This window comes from Martes martes (genome assembly GCF_963455335.1).
Source record: "Martes martes genome assembly, chromosome: 7".
NCBI lineage: Eukaryota > Metazoa > Chordata > Mammalia > Carnivora > Mustelidae > Martes > Martes martes.
The window spans coordinates 32,540,317-32,564,842 of NC_137894.1; the positions used below are offsets into that span (position 1 = coordinate 32,540,317).

General features: G+C 36.9%; 1 protein-coding gene across 1 annotated transcript in view; it reads right to left on the bottom strand.

The window, feature by feature from the left end:
• Window positions 1–24,526, bottom strand: part of ARIH1 (ariadne RBR E3 ubiquitin protein ligase 1) — a 115,868-nt gene that overhangs the window by 66,333 nt on the left and 25,009 nt on the right. Inside the window, exon 2 of the mRNA XM_080808747.1 lies at window positions 3,719–3,786. Within this exon, the coding sequence (XP_080664873.1) occupies window positions 3,719–3,786 (68 nt within the window). The remainder of the gene's footprint in view (window positions 1–3,718; window positions 3,787–24,526) is intronic.

The window sequence follows — 24,526 nt, forward strand, 5'->3', positions numbered from 1 at the left end:
TGACTTCATACCTCATTTCTTTTTAGCACTAAATAATATTCAAGCGTCTGGACATATCACAGTTTATTCATCCACCCACCAACTGGAGGATATCTTGATTGCTTCTAAATTTTAGAATTATGAATAAAAATGCTATGAATATTCATGTGCAGGTTTTTGTGTGGACACAAGCTTTCAACTCATTTGGGTAAATACCAAAAAGTATGAGTGCTAGATCCTATGTTAAGAGTATGTTTAGTTTTGTAAGAAACTGCCAAACTGGAAGCAAATCGGCTACGCCATTTTGCATCCCCACCAGCAAGGAGAGTTCTTGTTGCTCCGCATCCTCATCAGTATTTGGTAGTGTCAAGTGTTTTGGATTTCAGCCATTCTAATAAGTATGCAGTGGTATCTTGTTTTAATTAGCAATGCCTTGATAATATATATATGCTGTTGAGTAGCTCTTCATACACTTATTTAACATCTGCGTATCTTCTTTAATGCAGTGTCTATTCAGATTTTTGCCCACTGGGTTTTTTTTATTAGTGAGTTTTAGGAGTTCTTTATCTATTTTGGATAACAGTCTTTATCAGATACCTTTTGCAAATATTTTCTCCAAGTGCGTGGCTTGTTTCTCATTCTTTTGATATTTCCCTTTTAAAAAATCCTTTTCAAAGAAGTTTTTGTTTTATGTATTTTTGTTCTCTATTTCATTTACCTTGCTTTTATCTTAAATACCTATCCTATTGTCTTTGGGTTTATTTTGTGTTTTTCTAAGTTCCTGTTTCAAAGGCTTTGTTTTCTATCTCTTTTTCTTTTTCTTATAAACATACTAAGCCTGCAAATTCCCAGTTCTCATCAGCCATATCCTACATCTGTATTGTCCCTGTTTAGTTATAATCATTTTGGGATAATAAGTTACTTGAAAGTGTGAAAATAGAATGCACATTGATTTTTAGTGGAATTCATTATAATGTAAATTTGACCAATTTGAAAATAACACACTCTGAAAGGTACCAAATACTGATACATATTTTAAATCCTCTCTGTTTACTGAAAAACAGTCTAGAAGAAAACACATTAGCACAAGAAGAATTATGTGTCAAGGGAGATAAGGGAAAAAGGGCATCCACAAAACAAGAATTAAGTTATTAAAATAAATAAAATGGATACTGTTGAACTAAACAATTCAAGATGGCTAAATAGCAGAATGGGTGCAAAAAGAAATACAAGTTAGTGAACTAAATATAAACTTGAGGAACTTCACAGACCAGAGTAGAAAGACAAAGATGAAAAGTACAGAAAAAAAATTTTTAGAAAGTTAAAATTAACTTCCAAAAGAGATCCAGAAATTTCAACATGTGACTAACACGGATTACAGAAAGCATTACGAGAATCAAGAAAAAGGAGAATTTCCCCAAACCAAAAATATTAGTTCTCAGACTTAAAGGGCCCAACTAGATGTGCTTTCAAAACTACCCCAAATTTCAGAATATTAAGGACTTCCCTTAGAGCCCTTAAAAATTGTAATACATATGAAATGACTTAAATGACTAAAGATATATTCTGGAGGGAAAAAGGTAAATTAGGAGAAAACAGTGGGATGCCAAGAGACTAGCCAAAAGAAAAAAAAAAAGAAAAAGTTAAATACAAGCTAGTAAAAATGCTTATAAAGGTGACCACCAGAAGAACTGAAATAAAACACGTAACTCTGAAATTAGGAGGGAGGAGGGGAAGAAAAATTGATACCAAGCCAACAACAACAAAAAAACAAATAGAAAACATAATAAATATAAAGAACAACTTAAAATAGCAATAATTTAATCTAAACATATTAGTAATCACTGAGTGTGGCAGTGTTAATATTAAACATGGAGTACAATGTGAAACTCATTAAATTAGACAAAAAGATATTGCATGTTGGTTTTAAACACATTAAAGACTAAAAGGTACCCAATAACATACCCTCAGAATATATAAAAAACTGAAATTACAAAAAGAAACTGAAAAGTTCACACACACATAGAAGTTTCCAAGGAGCTGCCTACTTTTCAATTCATACTTACCACTAAGTATAGTATTTAACTGAAAAATGCTTTCAGCAGTGTCAACAATGTTATAGGAGAAAATTTTCTTTGGAGAAATACATTAATAAGAAAAACTGTTAAGTTCACTAGAAAAAAAGTCAGATATAAATAACGAAAACTCCTTTTCCTAACTGAAGTGTCATAAAATAAGCCACAAAATAAATGTTACCAAAAATAAGAAATACTACTGACTTCAAAAAAAGTGGTCAGATCCACAAGGGGCAGCAGGGGCAATCACACTCAGGAATATTTTATTCTTCATGAACCCTGGGAAAACTAGGTATGTTTAAGAACATAAGCTTTGGGGTCCAACAGACCTGAGTTTGAATGCTAACTCTTTGTGTTACAAAACTGAGATAAATATATTAAGCCCTAAGAACTTTACTTTCCATATCAATTAAGTGGAGATAATAGTTTCTAACTCCATAAAGCTGTAAGGAGGATAAAATGAAATAATGCCTGGAACAAAGGACTCCACAACTGATAACTACTATTTGTTACTAGTAAATTGTAGTTGGGGTGCAATGTGCGAGAAACTGAGCACACGGGACTGAGAAACTGGGGACACGTGGGTGGCTCAGCTAGTTAACTGTCTGCCTTTGGCTCAGGTCACGATCCCACAGTCTGCTTCTCCCTCTGCCTGCTGCTCCCCTTGCTTGTGATCTCTCTCTCTCTGACGAATACATAAAATCTTTAAAAAATAAATTGAGCAATGTTCTTGGTATTATTTAATATATGTTTTCCAAACTTCTTTCAACTTTAAAATCAAATGGGAAGTATTTTCCATTTATTTCTCATAATATTTGGGTTCTCAATTCCCAACAACCAGTGTTAATTATTTATTAAAATTGGGATTGCTAATTTTAGACTGAAGAATATGGCTGGTAGAATAAATATAGGCTGTCATCCTACCAAAATCTAAGGAAGAAAAAAGTTAAGAACTGCATTAATATTGTCCTTCACTAGTCCTGTAATTTCTTCCCTTTTAGAACTAGAAACATTTTTAGAGAGAAAATACTCAATGGAATATTTAAAAATACTCAATGGGATATAACCTTGCTTGAAATCAGAGAACAAGTCCAAACAGCTACTTTGATGGTCAGGATACCCTGAGTAACTTATTTTTACTGAATAAATGTCATTAATATGCTTAAAATAAAGTTTTATGGGCAAGAAAATTTTCAGTAATTAATGGAAGATATTATTCATATGTTTGAAGACTATATCAATTGCTTTTTAAAATGTATTTTATCTTCTTCTTTGAAGTAGGCTCGACACCCAACGTGGGGCTTGAACTCAGGACCCTGAGATCAAGAGCTACATTTTCCATCAACTGAGCCAGCCAGGTGCCCCTCGACCAGTTTTTCAAGACACATTTTTAGTTCTCGGTACTCAAGATGATGTAATTTTGAAGTAGAGCCCCCACCTTAGCTCCAAAATAAAAGGAACACTAAGCCTGAGTTCCCGTAACATTAAGTTTATTGCAAAATTTACAGATGAGGAATACAAGAAATTAAAGCGCATACTACTTGCACACTGGTTTTTTTCACATACCGGTCTATAAATCAATTCCTTATTTGCTTCTTGTAAATTCAGTTCAACAGGCTTTCTGTGTTATTTGTAAGTACAAAGCTGACAATATAGTTCCTTACCTTTCCATTAGCTTCTCTTTATCCCAATTGAAGTGGCTAAGGAGTATTCTTGTGATAGTTGCTGGATTCTAAAGAAGGGGGGAGAAAAAGTTATTTTAAGGTAATAGTACTTCATTAACATTTAGTGAATTTTAGGTTGAATTTAATTTCATCCCACCCAAATTTCCTTTCCTAAGATATTTCTTTATTCTACAAAGAAAAATATAAAATTTAATTTTAAGATCAAGACTATTTAAAAATAGTTTGCCATACTAATTTGTCAGATTTCTATAGGATTCTAAAGCGGAATTCAAAATAAGCCAAAAAGAATGGATAAGGAAGATGTGGTTCATATATACAATGGGATATTACTCAGCCATCAGAAAGTATAATACCCACCATTTGCATCGACATGGATGGAACTGGAGGGGATTATGCTAACTAAATAAGTCAAGCAGAGAAAGACAATTATCATATGGTTTCACTCATATGTGGAACATAAGGAATAGCGCAGAGGACCACAAGGGAAGGGAGGGAAAACTGAATGGGAAAAAATCAGAGAGGGAGAGAAACCATGAGAGACTCTGGAATCCGGGAACCGAACTGAGGGTTACAGAAGGAAGGGAGGGTGGGAGGATGGGGTAACTGGGTGGGCACGTGCGGTGATGAGCACTGGGTGTTATACGCAACTAACGAATCACTGAACACTACATCAAAACTAATGATATAGTACCATATGCCAGCCAACTGAATAAAAAAAAATTTTTAAATAAGCCAAAAAGAAATCTAATGAAAACCTGCTGTATTAAATCAAGCACTAATTTAAATGAACTCTTTTACAATTAAGATTTAGCATACTGTCACTCTGTTAACAAAATTTCTAATCAATAAAATTTCTAATACTTCATGTATTCAATAGTTCAAATGAGTCTAAACCATTTATAAGTCATAAGGTCCTTCAGAGATATTTAATGAAAAAGACAAAATATTTGTATTGGGTAATAATTTAGAGAGTATAATCAGAGGCTACTGTTTCAGTTCTAGAAGGAAAGGCTAACAGCATGAAATAAACCCAAAACTGACTGTCCTATTGTTTAGTGCTGTCATTTATTTTTATTAATATTTATTTCCATTTCCCATCAAACTAGTCAGGTTACTATCTGGGTACAGAATTTTAACCTAAAATGCTAGTTACGATGTCAGAGGTGGAACTCAAACTTGAATCTGCTTATTTGTAGGTCACACATAATTTTACTACATCAAATAACATTTCAAAAAGATCTCTGCATAAAACTACTTCTGTATCACCATAGTGAGAACACAGTTAACAACTGATTTAATTAAAAAATTATCTTGCATAAAAATATCATGAAACAATACAATTTGTCATAGAAAAATTCACCTACATTCAATACCCCTCCCCAAAATCCAAAGCTGTAGGTAATGTTAACTTTCATTCACCCACTCTAGACACATTTTGCTAATCCATTTAGCTATCCTTGCTTCTTGGGCCCAGACCCCCTTAGGAATTCTCCTTTAACATAGCATTCGACAGACATCATCGCTTTACAAGAGTTAATATGTAAAACCAACCAACCAAACAAAAAAACCCTATTAACTGATCCTATTTTATGTTTATTTGTGCAGAATATACACAGTGTTTTGCCCAGCTCTTTCTCAGAAATATGATTCAACAATTTATTAACACCCCAACTGCCCCAACCCAACCCTGTTTGGAAACAGGTTTTCACAACAGGATCTGCCTGCAATTGAAATAATTATTCATTTAGGTTTAGTATGTAAAATAAAGGCAATAATCCTATCAATTAGTAGAGCCCATGAGAACTGTGTGACCTATAACTCTGTGGCACCCAAATACACTGTGTTCTCTACCACTAGACAGAGTAGAGTGCTTGGGGAAAATATTTCAGGAGTTGCTTAAGTCTCAGCTTGCACACAGAAAAACAGGAGAAGAGGACAAATGCTCTCTAATGCCCTGTGATGTTGCTGTAGTCTCTTTTCTGTGCTTGAGTTCCAGCATCAAATTATTATGGAAAGTTCAGTTAAAACACAGACTACTAGGATCCACACCCACATATGGTTCTACTTAATAGGTTTGGGGTAGGGCATCCTCAAATGTGATCGTGATCCAAGGGATCAGAAAATCAGACCAGCAGTCTCCCAGATGAAGAAACAGGACAAATTTTCTATTTTTGTATCTCATCCTTCAAAAATTGCTGTGTAGGTATATGTGCCTGAGGTACATATTACATCAAAGGTAGATGCTCCAAAGTTTTCCCTAATAGGATAGACTGAAAAAATTCATCTCAACCACAGTGGCATGATAATGCCAAAATACTTATATTCTGCCTGGGTCAATGCTATGGGGCAGCAGATATTTCACAATACAAACTAAATAATTATATTGGGGGCACTATTTCAATGTAGCTGGCTTAATGCGCACTGCATATAAGGAAATGTAATGGGAGAATAACACATACTGTGAATCTACCATATGCCAAGCCCTATATGAGGTACTTTATATACCCCCACTTAATTCTCAAAGCTCTCTGTAAGAGAGCACTTACCTGTCATTTTAAATATGAGAAAACCATGATGAGACTCTTTGGAGGTTATAAAAATTACCCAATATTATCCAGTTAGTTAAGTGGAAAAGTTGTGAATTTTAGCCTATGACAATCTGAATCTAGTATTCTTTCATTTATTCCACGTAGTAGAACGTAAAGGAATATTAAAGATCTCATTTTACTACTAGTCATATGTTTAATGACTAGTAGTAAAGGGTGAATCAAGACAGGATGAAGGGATGGCAGAAAGCTAAGAAACACAAGGGAGCTTTCTGGGAATGTTCTATTTCTTGAATGTGACAGTTGGTTAGATGAGGGAAAACACTTCTCAAAACAAACTACACACTTAAAAATGGGTATATTCAGTCATATAGTCATACACCAATAATGTTAATTTATCTAAAAATAAAATAAACTGACTTCTGGTCCTGGCCAAGACAGAGTAATAAGCTCATTGCAGTGGCTCGCTCTCTCACTGATTACAACTAAAAACTGGACAAAATACCCTTCAACAGCAGGCAGATTGGGGAGAGAAGTGAAAAACAATAAATAAGGTGATGGTGGGTATCCTGTTTTTTATCTTTTATTTCCTGGCTTTGGAGTGGGCCATATAGGGAAACTGCTGCACAGGCATGAGCAGCTAACACTGAAAGGAGAGAGTCTTTTCTGCTAGAGAATTATGGCAAAAGGCTCCTAACAATGTAAGGAAAATACTTATTTTTTTTTTCTTTCTCTCCTGTTTCTCTAGGTCCTGCCTGAGGCCCGCCATAGCCATAAAACTACACTGCTGCAGAATGACAAGAGAAAATCCATTGCTCTGAATAGAAGAATCAGGAAGAGGGCCCCTGTTGTGAAAAAGATTTGGGGGGATCCATATTCTTTTCTCTCTTGCCCCTTCACCTTGTCAAGGCATGACAGGTAACAAACTAAGCCATGCTTCTGGCTAGAGGAATGAAGAAAAGGGTCTCTGGGAGTCAGAAAGTACAGGGGAAACTGCTGAGAAGAAAAAGATGGAGGAGTAGACCCCTAATTCTGCTTATGAACCTGGGCTCACCTGCAAGCTATGCACATGTGGAACTCAGCTAAAGTACAGGAGAGGCTTTTAGACTACCACTATAATATAAATCCCTGCCCAAGTCCTAGATCAATCTAAGTGGGAAGGAATGGAAGGGCAACTCAACACAGCAAAGGCTTTGAAAACCGAACAGATAATGGAACCACTACCTAAATAAAGTGAGAAAGAATATGAAGTTATAACCTAACTGGATTGACCTGTTTACTGAAACAAAAAATCCTCACCTCTGAAGGATTTTTTTTTTTTAAGATTTTATTTATTTATTTGACAGACAGATCACAAGTAGGCAGAGAGCCCGATGTGGGGCTCGATCCCAGGATGCCGGGATCATGACCTGAGCCGAAGGCAGCGGCTTTAACCCACTGAGCCACCCAGGCGCCCACCTCTGAAGGATTTAACAGGAGGCAGAATCTCACAATATTCAATATCCAGGACAGAATCCAAAAATTAACATATACTGCAAGAACAACAAAAATCCGACCAATCCTCAAGGGAGAAGGTAATTAATAGAATGCCAACCCCAAGATGACCTAGATATCAGAAGTACAAAAGTTTAAAGCAACTATTAAAAACATGATCCAGGGGCACCTGGGTGGCTCAGTGGGTTAAAACCTCTGCCTTCGGGCTCAGGTCATGATCCCAGGGTCCTGGGATCAAGCCCCGCATTGGGCTCTCTGCTCCATGGAGAGCCTGCTTTCTCCTCCCTCTCTGCCTGCCTCTCTGCCTACTTGTGATCTCTGTCAAATAAATAAATAAAATCTTAAAAAAAAAAAATGATCCATTAGGTGAGAATGGACACCTTAAAATGGAAAAAGAACCAAATGGAAATTTTAGAACTAAAAAACACAAAGGTTACTGGACAGGCTCAGTAGCAGAAAGGAGGTGACAAAGAAGACACCGAAGTTGAAGATATAGCAATAAAAAATACCCAAACTTAACAACAGAAAAACTATCTTTTCTGTTTTGTTTTTAAAAGAACAGTCTCTTGCAGCGCTTGGGTGGCTCAGTTGGTTAAGCAGCTGCCTTCAGCTCAGGTCATGATCCCAGTGTCCCGGGATCCAGTTCCACACTGGGCTCCTTTCTTGGCAGGGAGCCTGCTTTCTCCCTCTGCCTCTGCCTGCCACTCTGCCTGCCTGTGCTCTCTCACTCTCTGACAGATAAATAAAATCTTGGAAAAAAAAAAAAAAAGAACAGTCTCTCGAGGTGCCTGTGTGGCTTAGTTGGTTAAACGGGTTGCCTTTGGCTCAGGTCATGATCCCAGGTTCCTGGGATGGAGCCCCGCATCAGGCTCCTTGCTCAGTGGAGAGCCTGCTTCTCCCTCTCCCTCTACTGCTCCCCCCTGCTTGTGCTCTCACTCTCTCTGTCAAATAAATAAATAAAATCTTAACAAAACAAAACACACCAGTGTCTCAGGGCCCTGTGGGATAATACTAAAAGCTGTCAGCCTAGAATTCTATATTCAGTGAAAGTATAGTTCAGGAATGAAGACAAAGATATTCTCGGACCAAAAACCAAAACAGACCTGTACGCCTGGGGCTAATAATACATTATAAGTTAATTAAAAAATTTAAAAAAATTTTTTAAAAGGAATGAAAAAAAAAAAAGAAAGAAAGAAACTGTGGTACATCCACAATGGAATACTACTCAGCAAAAGAACTATTGATACATAAAATATGAATGAATCTCAAATGCAAATTCTAAGTGAAAGAAGCCAGATTCAATAGGCTACATATTGTACAATTCCAAACAAAACCACAGGAATGGTGTATAAATTCCTGGTTGCCAGGGGAGGGTTTAAACAAATGGAGTAGCAGGAAGGAATTTTTAAGGCGGCCATTATGGAACTGTTCTGTATGTTGATTGTGGTAGCAAATACAGAACACCAGGCCCTGGTCAAAATTAATGAAACTGTACACCCAAAAGTATAAATTTAATAGAAATTAATATATAAATTTAAAATATTAAGTTGTAAAAGTAATTTAACCTACACTGGAGCATCTATAATGGAGTTCTATTTAAAGTACAGTAAGTGTCAAAAGAACGATGCTGAATAGAAGGAACACAGACACGAAATTATTCAGTGCCAGGCACTCTAAACACATCATATTTCATTTAATCTTCACAGCAACACTTTATACAAGGTAGGCATTATTTACATTTTACAGATGAAGTTAGAAAGATTAAGTCATTTGACCCATGATGAAATAAGGTTAATAGAATCTGAATAGTAGGAAAATTTTCTAAAAATTTATATTGTAACACCACCCTTAAAGATTCTGATTTAACTACTTTAGGCTGGGGCCCAATCAAGGGAGAGATATCACCTATGTATGCTACTAAAATTCTTGATTAGTTGAGTAGAAAGTCAATTCAAGCTCTTGGCTGAAATAACTTTTCATCCTACTTTTATTGGCGGTTCTCATTTCTTAAAGATACAAAAAGATATAAAAAGTTAACGAGCAAAATCAATATAATTAGAAAATTAGTACTAGCAGCAGCATTTAACTTTTAGGGCAATAAAACAATCTGAAATCTCACATATTTTCCAGTGGTAAACTCTAAAACTACAGTCCCTCATTTGGGTTACATATTAAAATCTCCTGAGGAACTTGAAAAATACCAATGCTTGGACTTCGCCATAGCAATTCTGATTGAAAGGGGTTTTTTTTTGTTTGTTTTTTTAGAAAGCCAACTTTTTTTTTTTTAAGATTATGTATTTATTTATTTATTTGACACAGAGAGAGAGAGAGAGAGAGAGAGATCACAAGTAGGCAGAGAGGCAGGCAGAGAGAAGTGGGGGGAAGCAGGCTCCTTGCTGAGCAGAGAGACCAATGCGGGGCCTGATCCCAGGGCCCTGAGATCATGACCTGAGCAGAAGGCAGAGACTTAATCCACTGAGCCACACAGGGGCCCCTGTTTTTTTTTTAAAGATGTATTTATTTTGGAAAGAGTACACACGTGCCAGGGTTGGGAGGGAAGGGTAGAGGCAGAGGGAGAAAGAGAATCTTAAGCAGACTCATTATGACCTAGCAGTGTAATACTGCAGTAATCTGAAGAAAACTATATTCTAAGGTTATAGCAGCAGTATATGGTTTGAAAGTATCTACAAAGTTCTGTTGTAAAAAGTGGGTATGAAGGGGTGCCTGGGTGGCTCAGTGGGTTAAGCCTCTGCCTTCAACTCAGGTCATGATTCCCAGTCCTGGGATCAAGCCCCACATCGGGTTCTCTGCTCAGTGGGGAACCTGCTTCCTCACTCTTTCTCTGCCTCCTTCTTTGCTTACTTGTGATCTCTCTCTCTGTCAAATAAATATATAAAATCTTAAAAAAAAAAAAAAAAGAAAGTGGGTGTGAATATGCCAACTCTCCCAGCTGATGCCTTAATATCAATGCACCGTCATCCTCCATTCTTTGATCAAACAGTTCTCAACTTTGGTAGCACATTAGAATCATATAAGGAACTTTAAAAAACCCAATGTGGAGGCCACACCCTACACTAAATACATCAGAGGACAAAGTGATGAAAGAACCTGGGCATTACCAGTTTTTTGAAAGCTCCCTGGCAATTCCATTACATAGCCAAAGTGAAGAACTACATATCTAGATGTATGTATTCACATGTATACATATGTATACACATGTATACAGATGCCCACATTTAAAAGAGTGTGACAAAAATAAATAAATGAATAAATAAATAAATAAAAATAAAAGAACGTGACAGGATCTCCTGGTAGAATTAACCAAGTTACTGAATGACACTCCTATGATTAGTATTGTGGGGACCCAACTATTTTTTGAAAGGTCTCAATACACAACTTTCTTATTTTAGGAGAAAGCTCAATATTAAATGAATAGGTTTCATAAAAGAGTAGTCTAAGATGAAACAGCAAAAAACCACTTTTTAACCTAATGAACATACACAGAAAGGCCTCAGAGCCTAGCTCTTCATTTATCTCAGAATTTGATCTGCAATGGAATTAAACAGGTTATACATTCCATCTCAACACTCAATTTGACAAATTTCCTACAAAAAAAATGGGCTCATAAAAAAAGAATGAAATCTTGCCATTTGCAATGACATGAATGAAGCTAGACAGTACTATGCTAAGCAAAGTAAGTCAGAAAAAGACAAATACTGTATATGACTTCACTCATATGTGGAATTTAAGAAACAAAACAAACAAGCAAAAGAAATAAATAGGGAGAGAGGCAAACCAAAAAAAAGACTCTTAACTATGGAGAACAAATTGATGGTTTTCAGTGGGGAGGAGGCAGGAGGACGGGTGACATAGGTGATAGGGATTAAGGAGGGCACTCATTGTGATGAGCACCAGGTGATGTATGTAAGTACCGAATCCGTACACTGTACACCTGAAACTAATGTAACACTGTACATGAACTCTACTGGAAATTAAATAAAAACTTAAAAAAAAAAAAGAATGGCCTCATTTAAAAATTTTTTTTTTAATTTTTTTAATTAACATATAATGTATTATTAGCCCCAGGGGTACAGGTCTGTGAATCGCCAGGTTTACACACTTCACAGCACTTACCATAGCACATACCCTCCCCAATGTCCATAACCCCACCATCCTTTCCCTACCCTCCTCCCCGGGGCAACCCTCAGTTTGTTTTGTGAGATTAAGAGTCTCTTATGGTTTGTCTCCCTCCCGATCCCATCTTGTTTCATTTATTCATTTCCTACCCCCAAAACCCCCACGTTGCATCTCCCCTTCCTCATTTCAGGGAGATCATATGATAGTTGTCTTTCTCTGACTGACTTATTTCACTAAGCATAATACCCTCCAGGTCCATCCACGTCGTCACAAATGGCAAGATTTCATTTCTTTTGATAGGAATGGCCTCATTTTTATAGTAGGTTTTCCATCTAGTTTAATCTACAAGCTCCTCCAAAGCTGCTGATAATCCACCAAATCTTATAGACACTTGCTTGGTAATGCCTTAATATCAGAAACCCAAAAGCCATAAAATATAAAAACTTCTGTATAGAAAGAAGTATTTGCAACACCTACAATAAACAGTAAATAAGCAAACATACAAGTCTATAAAAAAACAATCCAACACAAATGGATGGTTTATGAATTCTAAGAATACAACTGGCTGAAAAAAAAAAATATTCAATCTCCTTAATTACAACAAGTATTTTTAATCTGCCACAATGACTAAGATCTTAAAAGTTTACAATATCCAGGGAAAAAGGAAGGGAAATATTTCATGTTAGTGAAGTGCAACTTTTGAGAGTAGTTTGGCAGAACAGATCAAAATTAAAAATGCACATGACCTAAGACAGGATCTAAAGATTCCATTTCCAGAAACCTACTCTGCAGAAATATGTATGTGTAGAAGGGGGGCCACCTGGGTGGCTCAGTCAGTTAGGCATCTACCTTCGGCTCAGGTCACAATCACAGGGTCCTACCTGGCATCAGGCTCCATCTCTCCCTGCCTCTCCCCCTGCCACTCCCCCTGCTTGTGCTTTCTGTCAAATAAATAAAATACTTTTTAAAGACAGGTTAAGTATAGAAGGGGAAGAATAAGAAATTTCACACGCAAATTATTTGGAAAAGCAATAAAGCAAAGATAACCTACATTTTTCCAAAGGCAAATTGCCTATAAATTATGCCATATCCATACTTAGAATATTATGCAATAAAGAAAAAAATCTGTTTGCACTGACATGGAAGAATATTCACGAGACATCACTGAGTGAAAAAAAAAGTTACTGAGCAACGTACAATATTCCATTCTCTAGTTACAAAAAGAAAGTAAAGTTCATTTTGTTGTTGTTGTTGAAGATTTTATTTATTTGAGGGGCACTTGGGTGGCTCAGTTATTGGGTGTCTGCCTTCGGCTCAGGTTGTGGTCCCAGGGTCTTGGGACTGAGTTCTGTGTTGGGCTCCTTGCTCAGGGGAAGCCTGCTTCTCCCTCTCTCACATCCCCTGCTTGTGTTTCCTCTCTCGCTGTGTCGCTTTCTGTCAAATAAATTTTAAAAATCTTTAAAGAAAAAAAAAGATTTTAGTTATTTGAGAAGGAAATATGAGTGGAAGGGAGGAGCAGAGAGGGAGAGAGAAGCAGACCCCATCCCAGGACCCTCAAATCATGACCTGAATAGAAGGCAGATAGATGCTTAAGATACTGAGACACCCTGGTACCTGTGTAAAGTTCTATGATATACTCAACATGTAATAAAATGTTTAGAAGTATTTATATTAAAGCTCTTCTGGAGTTACCATTCCTGGGGACTGGTCTGGAATGGGGTGAAAAAATGTGGGTTTTTTCCTACTTTATGATGATATGAATAGAAATTTAGAGTACTACTTCTGTAACAATCAACTGTAAACAGTTCAAGGTTGCTTGCTTCTTAAAACTGTAGTTCACAGGAATCACAATCACCTGAGGCTGTTAGAAATTCTGAATCCTAAGTCCTGGTCCACATCTACTGAATCATTTCAACCAGACTCTCAAAAGTTCCTGAGGTGATGTATATGCACCGTGAAATTGACAAGCAGACACAAGCTACAGAAAGTAGCTTTACTAACCATAAAATGTTTCATTTCCAAATTCTCCTTAGATTTAATTAAATACATGGTTTCTTTAAGAAATTATCATGTCTAATTCAGACAGAATTTTTCTTCTCTTAGAAGGTATGTAAGTATGTTGAGAACTTTATACTAAGAGTCACTAAAAACTGAAATATAGGGGCGCCTGTGTGGCTCAGTCACTTAAGCGGCTTTCCCACTTGCCTTTCCCACTGGAGATGCTTCTTGGAAGATTACTTCAGCAAAAATTTCACAGTTTAACTCACTCCCCTTGGAGGTTAATTAAAATGAAAATTTAACACTTGATAAGCTTTGACCAAAGAGAATTCTGTAGATCCACGATACTTGAAATTGTGCTAAGGTATGCATTTGAACTACAAATGTAATCCTGACATACCAAAACTTGTTACTGAATCCATTTAGAGAACCACCATCAATAACATCTCAAATTTGGCTTTGTTGACTTGCCCTTGTACATGCATTTTATGAAGGCAATTCCTTCCATGTCATCTCAAATTTGGAGAGTCAAAATTTCACCTCTAGAAGAATGTCAAGAGTTTAATCAGAATTTAATAAAATAATTAAAATGTTTCTGTAAAAAGAAGAAAGGATACTATCACTATGTGTAATTATTTGATTTATTCTGTAAAAATTCAGCTGCAAACCAAACAAAGGCATGTGATGAAAGGGATCCATTTATATGGAGGATAGAAGGGATCCACTTTTATGAAGGATAGGTAAAACTTCTATCTTACATCAGAAAACAAATTGACATCTTTACATAGCAATGTATGGTTCGGCATCTAACTGATCAAGAGCCAAGTCACCTCCAACAAAAATAATCCTAGTTTTAAACATTTACCATTACATGAGGCCCCCATTCAAGGCAATGTTTTCTTAGGTTTCTGTCTCCTGAGGAGGAAAAAGCCCTGCATACTCTTTCGAGGGGGAAAAAAAAAATCCTTCAGATAAAAGCTCAAGAACGAAAAGGAAAGGCCAAGAACCAAGTAACTACCAATTCCAAACTACTTTGATGTAATGGGGCTAATTTAAATATAAATGAAGGTTCTATATAGACCACCTTATATTACTTAACTATTTTTGCAGTAATTCAGAACTGTTAGAGAATTATTTAAGAATCTTCTTAGTTATCGGGGCGCCTGGGTGGCTCAGTTGGTTGGGCAACTGCCTTCGGCCCAGGTCATGATCCTGGATCATGATCCAGGATCATGGAGTCCCAGGATCGAGTCCCACATCGGGATCCCTGCTTGGCGGGGAGTGCTTCTCCCTCTGACCTCTCCCCTGTCACACTCTGTCTCTCTCTCTCTCAAAATAAATAAAATCTAAAAAAAAAAAAAAAAGAATCTTCTTAGCTATCTATTTATAATCTCACCTCTGGGTTCCAATTGTCAAGCCCAAAGTATTAGTATTCTACACATAGCTATTGTGCCACACACTGAAAATGTTCCACAAACACAACCAAAACACTTGAATGACCTTAAGGTACTGCACTTCACTTAACACAACCATTAGCCATCTCCAAACTACCTAAAGATGGCATACCAAATTGTATTATTTCTGCAAAGTGAAATGAATATTAAGTGTTGTATAATAATTATCTCTTCTTCTGGAAGCACTTTAAAAAAATAGATACATACAAATTCCCAACTATTTCTTAATAACAAATTTTAACAGTACAGTATTTGAACTAGTACTTCCTCCTTTCTCATCACAGCAAATCAAAATATGTATTGATCAGTGGTAGGATTCTGATTAGCAATTCACTATTTCTTATTTACCCTCTATATATTAAAATATGTAAAACAGAAACATAAGTGAGACTCTGAAAATCATAGTGCTTATGTAAAGGAGTACAGAAGTTTTAATTTGTATCTCAGAAAGACCCTATTAAAAAGCCACTGTAAATCTCTTTCAAGCTCGGGAAGTAGCCATAAAGCCAAATGATCTTGAAATAGACACATATATACTGCTGTATCATTTAAATAAAGTTTTATCACCTAGCTGTATGTCTCCAATACATTCTCCTGCCAATTATTCTCAAAATACACAGGCTCAGTGACTTAAGAATCATAAAAAAGAAACACGTGGCAGATACAACTAGAACCTTCCTCCCTTCGTGAGGTTTATAATGGATACCTGGACTGAGAACACTTCTACATATATTTGCTGAGAGGATTTTTAAAAAATCCTCTGTGCTCACTTCAGCAGCACAGGTACAAAACTGAAACAACACCGAGCACTGTGCAAGGATGACATGCGAATTCAGAAGTGTTCCATATTTCTGTGTCAGAGTTCAGAGAATATCAACTAAGGTAGAATTTTCCTGACTGATGAAAGATGACAGTTTAAACATTTAAATATTTTTAAAAAGACTTTATTTATTTGAGAAAGTGTGCATGTGTGCATGAGCAGAAGGAGGGTCAGAGGGGAAGGAATAAGCAGACCCCGCAATGAGCAGGAAGCCAGACACTGGGACTCGATCTCAGGATCCTAAGATCACGATCTAAGACGAAGGCAGACACTTAACCAATGAGCCACCCAGGCACCCTGTCTAAATATTTTTTAATTTAGTGTATGTGCACAGTTTTAGAAGTTAATTATAACCTCAAGGTTTAACAATCCTCTCTGCCACATCTCAGTCACTAATGATTTCCAATCCTCTGAGGCAAGCATTTTATATTCTTTTTCCAGTTTCTTCTGGTATTATTTAAGCCACTATCCATTGTTTTTAACAATCATAACAGGAATTCCAGACAGGAGAGAGAAGAAAACTACCAAAGCTGTATTATAAATACATTTCCCAAAGCTTTAGAAGGGCACAAGTCTTCCAGCTTAAAGTGTCACAATGAGAAGATTCACATTTAACACATCTCTTCAGACAATAAAAGGATAAAGAGAAAAGGCTGAAACTTTAAAAAGTCATCAAGAAATGAGACCCAGACTGGGACTAGATTTATCAGTTTTCATAAACATTCCAATCTAGACTTTCCCAGATAGCCCATCCAGCAACCAAATTTGAAGGCAAATTAAAGACACCATCAGGGCCACAACGAATATCATAAGAAAAGTTACACAGGAGTTAAATTAAGGATGCAGCCCACCAAATGAGATTAAATCAAGAAGAAAAAACAGATCTAAGAAACAGAGGCTCCAACTCAAGAGTACAGTAAGAGGCTTAGTGGGAAGGGCATCCTGATTAGAAGAGCAGGATAGAGGGCTCCAGGACAGTGTAAATACAATCCAAATGACCTTGATACCAGAATCATTGTTCTCAGGAAGGTCCAGAGCATTTGGCATTAAGCCTGTTAAAAAAAAAAAAAGTAATAATCCTAATATACTACTTGAACCATCATATAACAACAAACATTGTTCAACAGCATCACTTCAAAAAAAAAATCAAGCTATGAGCAAATTAATACTTGGCTATGATCACAAACCAAAAGAACTTTGATAACATAAAAATGATAACCCACTCTGTGCCACCTGTAAAGGTAAGAGAAGAAAGGAAGAGGAAAATGTCAAAAGGCAATGGAAAAGAAAGAGGTATATTAAAGTTATAAATGTAATCATTTGGAGATGATAATAACTTTTTCATTTGTTACCACATACATGTTTAAAACAAATTAACAAATTGGAGAAAAGAAGTACAGTAATAATCATACATTAAGAACTCATTAAGAAAAGGTGTAAGGATACGAAAAGACAGTTTAGAGAAAAGTTCCATTAAACCAAGCAATATTTTATCAGGCTAATGAAAATTATAAGAGTCTTAATAGTGTCAGCAAAGGTGCAAAGAAAATGACAGTTCATAAACTCAATAACCCTTGAAAACATTCCATCTTATTTACAAAAACTGTATATGTTGGGGCATCTGGGTGGCTCTGTGGGTTAAAGCCCCTGCCTTTGGCTCAGGTCATGATCCCAGGGTCTTGGGATGGAGCCCCGCATTGGGTTCTCTGCTCAGCAAGGAGCCTGCTTCCCCCGCCCCTCTCTCTGCCTGCCTGTCTGCCTACTTGAGATCTCTGTCAAATAAATAAAATCTTAAAAAAAAAAAAAAGAACCTGTAAATGTCTATACCCAAAGTCCAGCCAAGTCCACTTCCAAGGTTAGGTTAGGTCAAGAAAGGAAAAGGAAGGGAACAATAGGAAGGAGACACACAATACAGAGGAAAAAATGCCAAACTGATATGTTCATATCAGAAAATACTGTACAGGGGCGCCTGGGTGGCTCAGTGGGTTAAAGCCTCTGCCTTCGGCTCAAGTCATGATCTCAGGGTCCTGGAATCAAGCCCTGCATCCCGCTCTCTGCTTGGCAGGGAGCCTGCTTCCCTTCCCCTCTCTTTGCCTGCCTCTCTGCCTACTTGTGATTTCTGTCAAATAAATAAATAAAATCTTAAAAAAAAAAAAAGGAAAAAAAAAGACATCAACCAAATTTTGTAAAGATACCAACATCCACTTTAAAAGGGAAAAAAACTGAAAAGCAGTTGTTTCTGAAACATCAATAGTGGCAGAGTCAGGATTAGGGGAACTTAGTTCTCTAAAATTCAGAATTTGTTTGCTTTATGTTGATCTAGATTGGACAATTTTATAGAAATTATAGACTTATGACAAATACTCATTTTAATATTGCCATACTATACAAGGTAAACAATGATTTACAATCTATTTAGACCACGAAATACATAAAATACATTTGGAAGAAGGGGCTAAATATGAAAATAGGGAAGTAAAAAAGTTAACCAAAAAGGTTTCCGAGACCCCCCAAAAAGGGCTCTCTCAAACATCAAAGCAACTTGTTTCAACACAATTGATTCAAAAAACCTCTATTATGGTATACAATGAAACTCCAAAATACATTTCCACATTAAAAGAACACACACTAGTTCTCCTCACTATTGTATACAGTTTATTACAGTATTAACTACTAACCTCAGCCTTCTGGGCCAGAATTTAAGCAGTGGCTACTTGAAAATCTAGAAATCTTCACTGAAAACCAAATACAAACCCATATCTGCCTTTTCATTTGGAAAGCCTTGAAAAGCACCGTATTAACCTATTTAGAAAAACATAGCCCCTTCCTTTCAGAAGCACATCAACAAATGACGCAAATATCTGTATCATTCAGCTATCCCTAGAATCTCACTTTGTCAGCCAATACTAGAATAATATAAATAAGCAACCTTGGAGCACCTGGGTGGCCCAGTGGGTTAAAGCCTCTGCCTTCAGCTCAGGTCATGACCCCAGGGTCCTGGGATCAAGCCCCGCATTGGGCTCTCTGCTCAGCGGGGAGCCTGCTTTCCCCTCTCTCTGCCTGCCTCTCTGCCTACTTGTGGTCTTGTCAAATAAATAAATAAAATCTTTAAAAAAAAAAAGGCAACCTCATACTTCACCTTACATGTAAGCTTTCCATTTCTTTTTCTTCAAACATTTGCATTGTATTGCCTGAGCTCTTAAAGCTTGCCTCTGATTTAGTCTTAGAATTCAGTATAAAAAATGCTGTTGCTCTCTCATTCTAACACAGCATTTTAAAAAGGAAAGAAGCCAGGTATTGGTATTATAATTGCTATCATTTTGCAATTACAAAATCTAAGCAACTATCTAAGCAAATGGTACAAATATTTAAGTGGAAATCCTTAAACTTCTCACAGAAGTTAAACAACCTGGAAAATTTAGGCTATTTTCATCAAAATATTCTGGATTCAGACATAGAAAATATACATACATGGCCATATCAATCTAGTTTTCCTCCCTTTTCTCCCACAGTTTTACAAACGGGTCCTCTGTCATCATAGTTTCTGCAAACCAACCAGGTCCATGAATCAAGCAAATAACATTAACACCCTCCATTTAACCATTTCTTCTATTATGTACCACTTTTTTTTTTTTTTAAAGATAGTGGCAAACACCAATTTACTTTGTTGCCTAAGTGCCAAAGCTTCTGGTTTAAAAAATAATAAATCTGTGCCCTTTATAAGGAGATATATCAAGTTTGTCATGTAAAAACGGGCTTGTCATCAAGATTTACAGGATAAACGGTATGCCCTTAAATAATGAGGTACTTGCTGCCAAAATGTGCTTTCACATATGTGTGCTTAATGGTCCTTTAATGACTTGTCTTTGGAATGATTCTGTCCTACCTTTGCTGCTGCAGCCCGCCTGTCCTTTGCATCACTGAATTCATACTTCTGGAAGTACCCAATATGCACTGTAACAGACAGATGGACAGATCAATGGGCCACAGCGGCAAAGGCCAGATAGACAGACTTGATAAAAATTAAAATCAAGGTATATAAAGGGAAGGGGAAACCAGAAGAGAACATATCTACCTATATTCTATAAAGCAAAATATCTGAACTTCAGGCCTACAATCCTCCCATACACATACCCAAGTAAACTCTTTTTGATTTCCGTATCATTCCCTTCTTTCAAGTAGAAATAGTACCACTGCAATAGGCAAACTAAACAGTATTTTTAATACCATCAACAGTTACAGAACAGACATTTCTGTAACCATGCCACACAGTTTCTTCAGAGGTAGTTACTCTTTAATACAAAATTACTTTTTACATCCAAAGACTTTCTATGACAAAATTAATAACGCAATTATTACATGCAGAAAACTTCTATAATACTAGCGTCTATGTGATTCAAATATATTCGGAATCACAAAGTAAAAGTAGTATTTCAGCATTTTACCTTTCTACATTTCCCTGTCTATGTAAAAATGGTTGCTAGCACCACATCTAGATAACTTTGGGGGCTTAACAGAATGTATTAATGTCATTTAGGCCAATTACCAAGATACAGTAAAACATATACAAAATTACCAACAGTATCTTCAAAATCTACTCAGAGTCCCTCCTGTTACTTCAAATCCACTCAAACAAGTATTCACATTTCAAGAAATTTCTGAATTATTTTTAAAACACCTTAATATCAGGGTGCCTGGGTGGCTCAGTGGGTTAAGCCTCAGCTCAGGTCATGGTCTCAGGGTCCTGGGATCGAACCCCACATCAGGCTCTCTACTCAGCGGGTAGCCTGCTTCCCGCTCTCTCTCTGTCTACCTCTCTGCCTACTTGTGATCTCTCTCCCTGTCAAATAAATAAATAAAAAATCTTAAAAAAAAAAAAAAAACAACACACCTTAAGATCTCAAAATGCTAGCTTGCTTAAGCTTCATTAAAAGCTTAGGTCTGGGGGCGCCTGGGTGGCTCAGTGGGTTAAAGCCTCTGCCTTTGGCTCAGGTCATGATCTCAGGGTCCTGGGATCGAGCCCCGCATCGGGCTCTCTGCTCAGCAGGGAGCCTGCTTCCTGCTCTCTCTCTGCCTACTTGTGATCTCCGTCTGTCAAGTAAATAAATAAAATCTTAAAAAAAAAAAAAAGCTTAGGTCTGTGTAAAAGTCATCTTAATTTAATCAAACATTTTATTTTGCATGCATCTAAGATAATGTAGATTCCTTCTCCACGTTTACTAAAGACTGAGGAAAGGGGTGCCTGGGTGGCTCAGTTAAGCGTCTGTTTTCGGCTCAGGCTACGATCCCGGGTCCTAGGATGGAGCCCTGCATAGGGCTCCCACTCAGTGGGAGGCCTGCTTCTCCCTCTCCCACTCCTCCTGCTTGTGTTCCCTCTCTCGCTGTCTCTCTGTCAAATGAATAAATTTTAAAAATCTTAAAAAGAAAAAAAAAAGACAAGACTGAGGACAAACATTTCCCCTTTCTTCTCCAAAGGATCTAACCATTTATTCATTTCTTATTGTAACTTCTCAAAAATATGAGCAGGTAATTAGACATGATAATCAAATGTAATGAATGCATGATCCTGGATGGAATCCTAAACTGGAAGAAGAAAATGACATAATCGGACAACTGCAAAAATGTGAGTGTAGAATGTATATATTAGTATTTTCTATGATAACTTAGTCAAATATAATTCACACACCATAAAATTCACTTTCAAAGTAGGTAATTCAGTAGTTTTGATTATATTAAGAGTTGTGACACACAGTTCTGTCAACCATTAATTTTAGAACATTTCATCAGCCCCAAAAGGAACCTTATACCCATTAGCAGCCACTCCCCATTCTCCCTTTCCCCAGTCAGTTTCTGACCAACTCTTTTTGTCTCTGTGGATTTACCTATTTGGGACATTTCATAAAAGTAACCCAGGGATGCTGGGTGGCTCAGTCAGTTAAGCAACCAACTCTTGATTTGGGCTCAGGTCAGTATCTCAGGATCGTGTAGTTGAGCCTCATGTTGGGCCCTGCCCTCAGGGCAGTCTGCTGGCGATCCTGTCTCTCTCTCTGCCTCTCCCCCTACTTACACAAGCGCTCTCTCTCTTTTAGAAAAAAAGGGGAGGGCATCATAAAGTATGAGGCCTACTGAGACTGGTTACTTTTGTTGTCTACGTCTGCTGATCTAGGAAGGTCAACAAGCTGAGGGCTTGCCATAGACATCAAATAAATCTGTTTTACTGAGGGAATGGAGAGGAACAATTAATCTGGAAGTCAGTTAAATGAAGGCTGCTTAAAGTTTCAACTAAACTATTTTTCAACTACTCATTTTACAGATGAGGAGAGAATTTATTAATAAGAGAATTAAATAACTGACACAAAGTCATAAAATTGACAAAAAGCAAAGCTGTACCTGAATTTAGTTCTATATATGATGCCAAAGACTCAACCACTAAGCTATTTTGTCTCAATAAAATTCACCAATTCTCACTGATTTTACCTCCTAATTGCTGGAATGCCTCTCCCTTCTATTCCAGCCTTGTTAACCATATCAAATATTTCTTGCTCAAATTATTGTAAGAGACTTCTTGGTACTCTCTTTGCTTCCTAATTTCATCCTATTCTCATTTATTCCCCATATAGCCATCAAAGTGGTCTTTCTGAACACTAATTCCACATTAATTTGTTTCACTAGGTCCTAGGGGATAAATGCATCTCATTTAGTACCACGTTAAAAACATTCATAAACTGCCTATCTGTCTAGCCTCAGCTCCTATCACACTACTTCCCATACCAGACCATTAACAGCTTCTGCCTTTGTACATTCTATTCCTTCTCTTATTCTGGCTGGATGGCTTCTACTATCCCACCTGCCTAGTGAGCTATGATTATTCATTTTTCAAAACCTAGCTTGAGATCCATTTCCACAGGAACTGTCAGTCCTTCCCAGAAAACCATTAAACATTCCTTCTCTGACCTTGTATGTCAGCAATATGTTGTACATATCACTGTACTGTAACTTATTTATACATGCCTTTTTAAACAGTTGTCCAGTATTTTTATTCCCCCAGCATAGCATAGCAGCTAAAGAAATATTAGTTGGCAAAAAATTAAGTATTCAACTTATTTAATGTTTCCAATTAAAGTGAAGTATTATGTTTAAGATCCCATTAGCCTCAGAGAATATGCAATGAGAAAAGACAGCCTCTTCAACAAATGGGGTTAGGAGACTGGATAGCTACATGCAAAATAATGACCACTGGCTTACACCGTACACAACAAAGACAAATTTAAAATGGATTAAAGACTTAAATGTGAGACCTGAAACCATAAAAATCCTAGAAAAGAAACACAGGCAGTAATTTCTCTGAAACTGCACACAGCAAGTTTTTTCTAGATATGTCTCCTGAGGCAAGAGAAACAAAAGTAAAATTGAACTACTGGGACTACATCAAAACAGAAAGCTGCTGTACAGCAAAGGAAACAACAAAACTAAAAGATATCCTACAGAATGGGAGAAGATATCAGCAAACGACATATCCTATGAAGGATTAATAGCCAAAATATATATAGAACTTGTATAAGTTAACACCCCAAAACCAAATAATCCTATTAAAAATGGGCAGAAGACATGAACAGACATTTCTCCAAGGAAGAAATACAGATGGCCACCAGACACACAAAAGATGCTCAACAACACTCTTCATCAGGGAAATACAAATCAAAATACAATAACGTATCACCTCACACCTACCAGAGTGGCTAAAATAAAAAACACAAGAAACAACAGGTGCTGGAGAGGATGTGGAGAAGTAGAAACCCTCCGGCATTACTGGCGGCGTGCAAACTAGTGCAGCCACTCTGGAAAACGCTACGGAAAGTTAAAAAAATTAAAAAAAAAAAAAGTTAAAAATAGAACTACCTTGCGATCCAGTAGTCACACTGCTGGATATATACCCCCAAAATACCAAAAACACTCACTCAAAGGGATACATGCACCCCTATGTTTATTGCAGCATTATTTACAATAGCCAAGTTATGGAAACAGGCCAAGTGTCCACTGAAAGGATAAAGAAGATGTCACACACACACACACACACACACACACACGTACGTGCGCACGCGAACATTATTCAGCCATAACAAAGAACGAACTCTTGCCATCTGCAACATGGATGGAGCTAAGGAGTATTAGGTTAAGCGAAATAGCCAGTCAGAGAAAGACAAATACCATATGATTTCACTCGTGTGTGGAATTTAAGAAACAGAACAAAAAAGGAAAAGCAAAGGAAAAAAAGGAAAGAAAGAGACTCTTAACTACAGAGAGCAAACTGATGGTTCCAGAAAACAGGTGGGTAGAG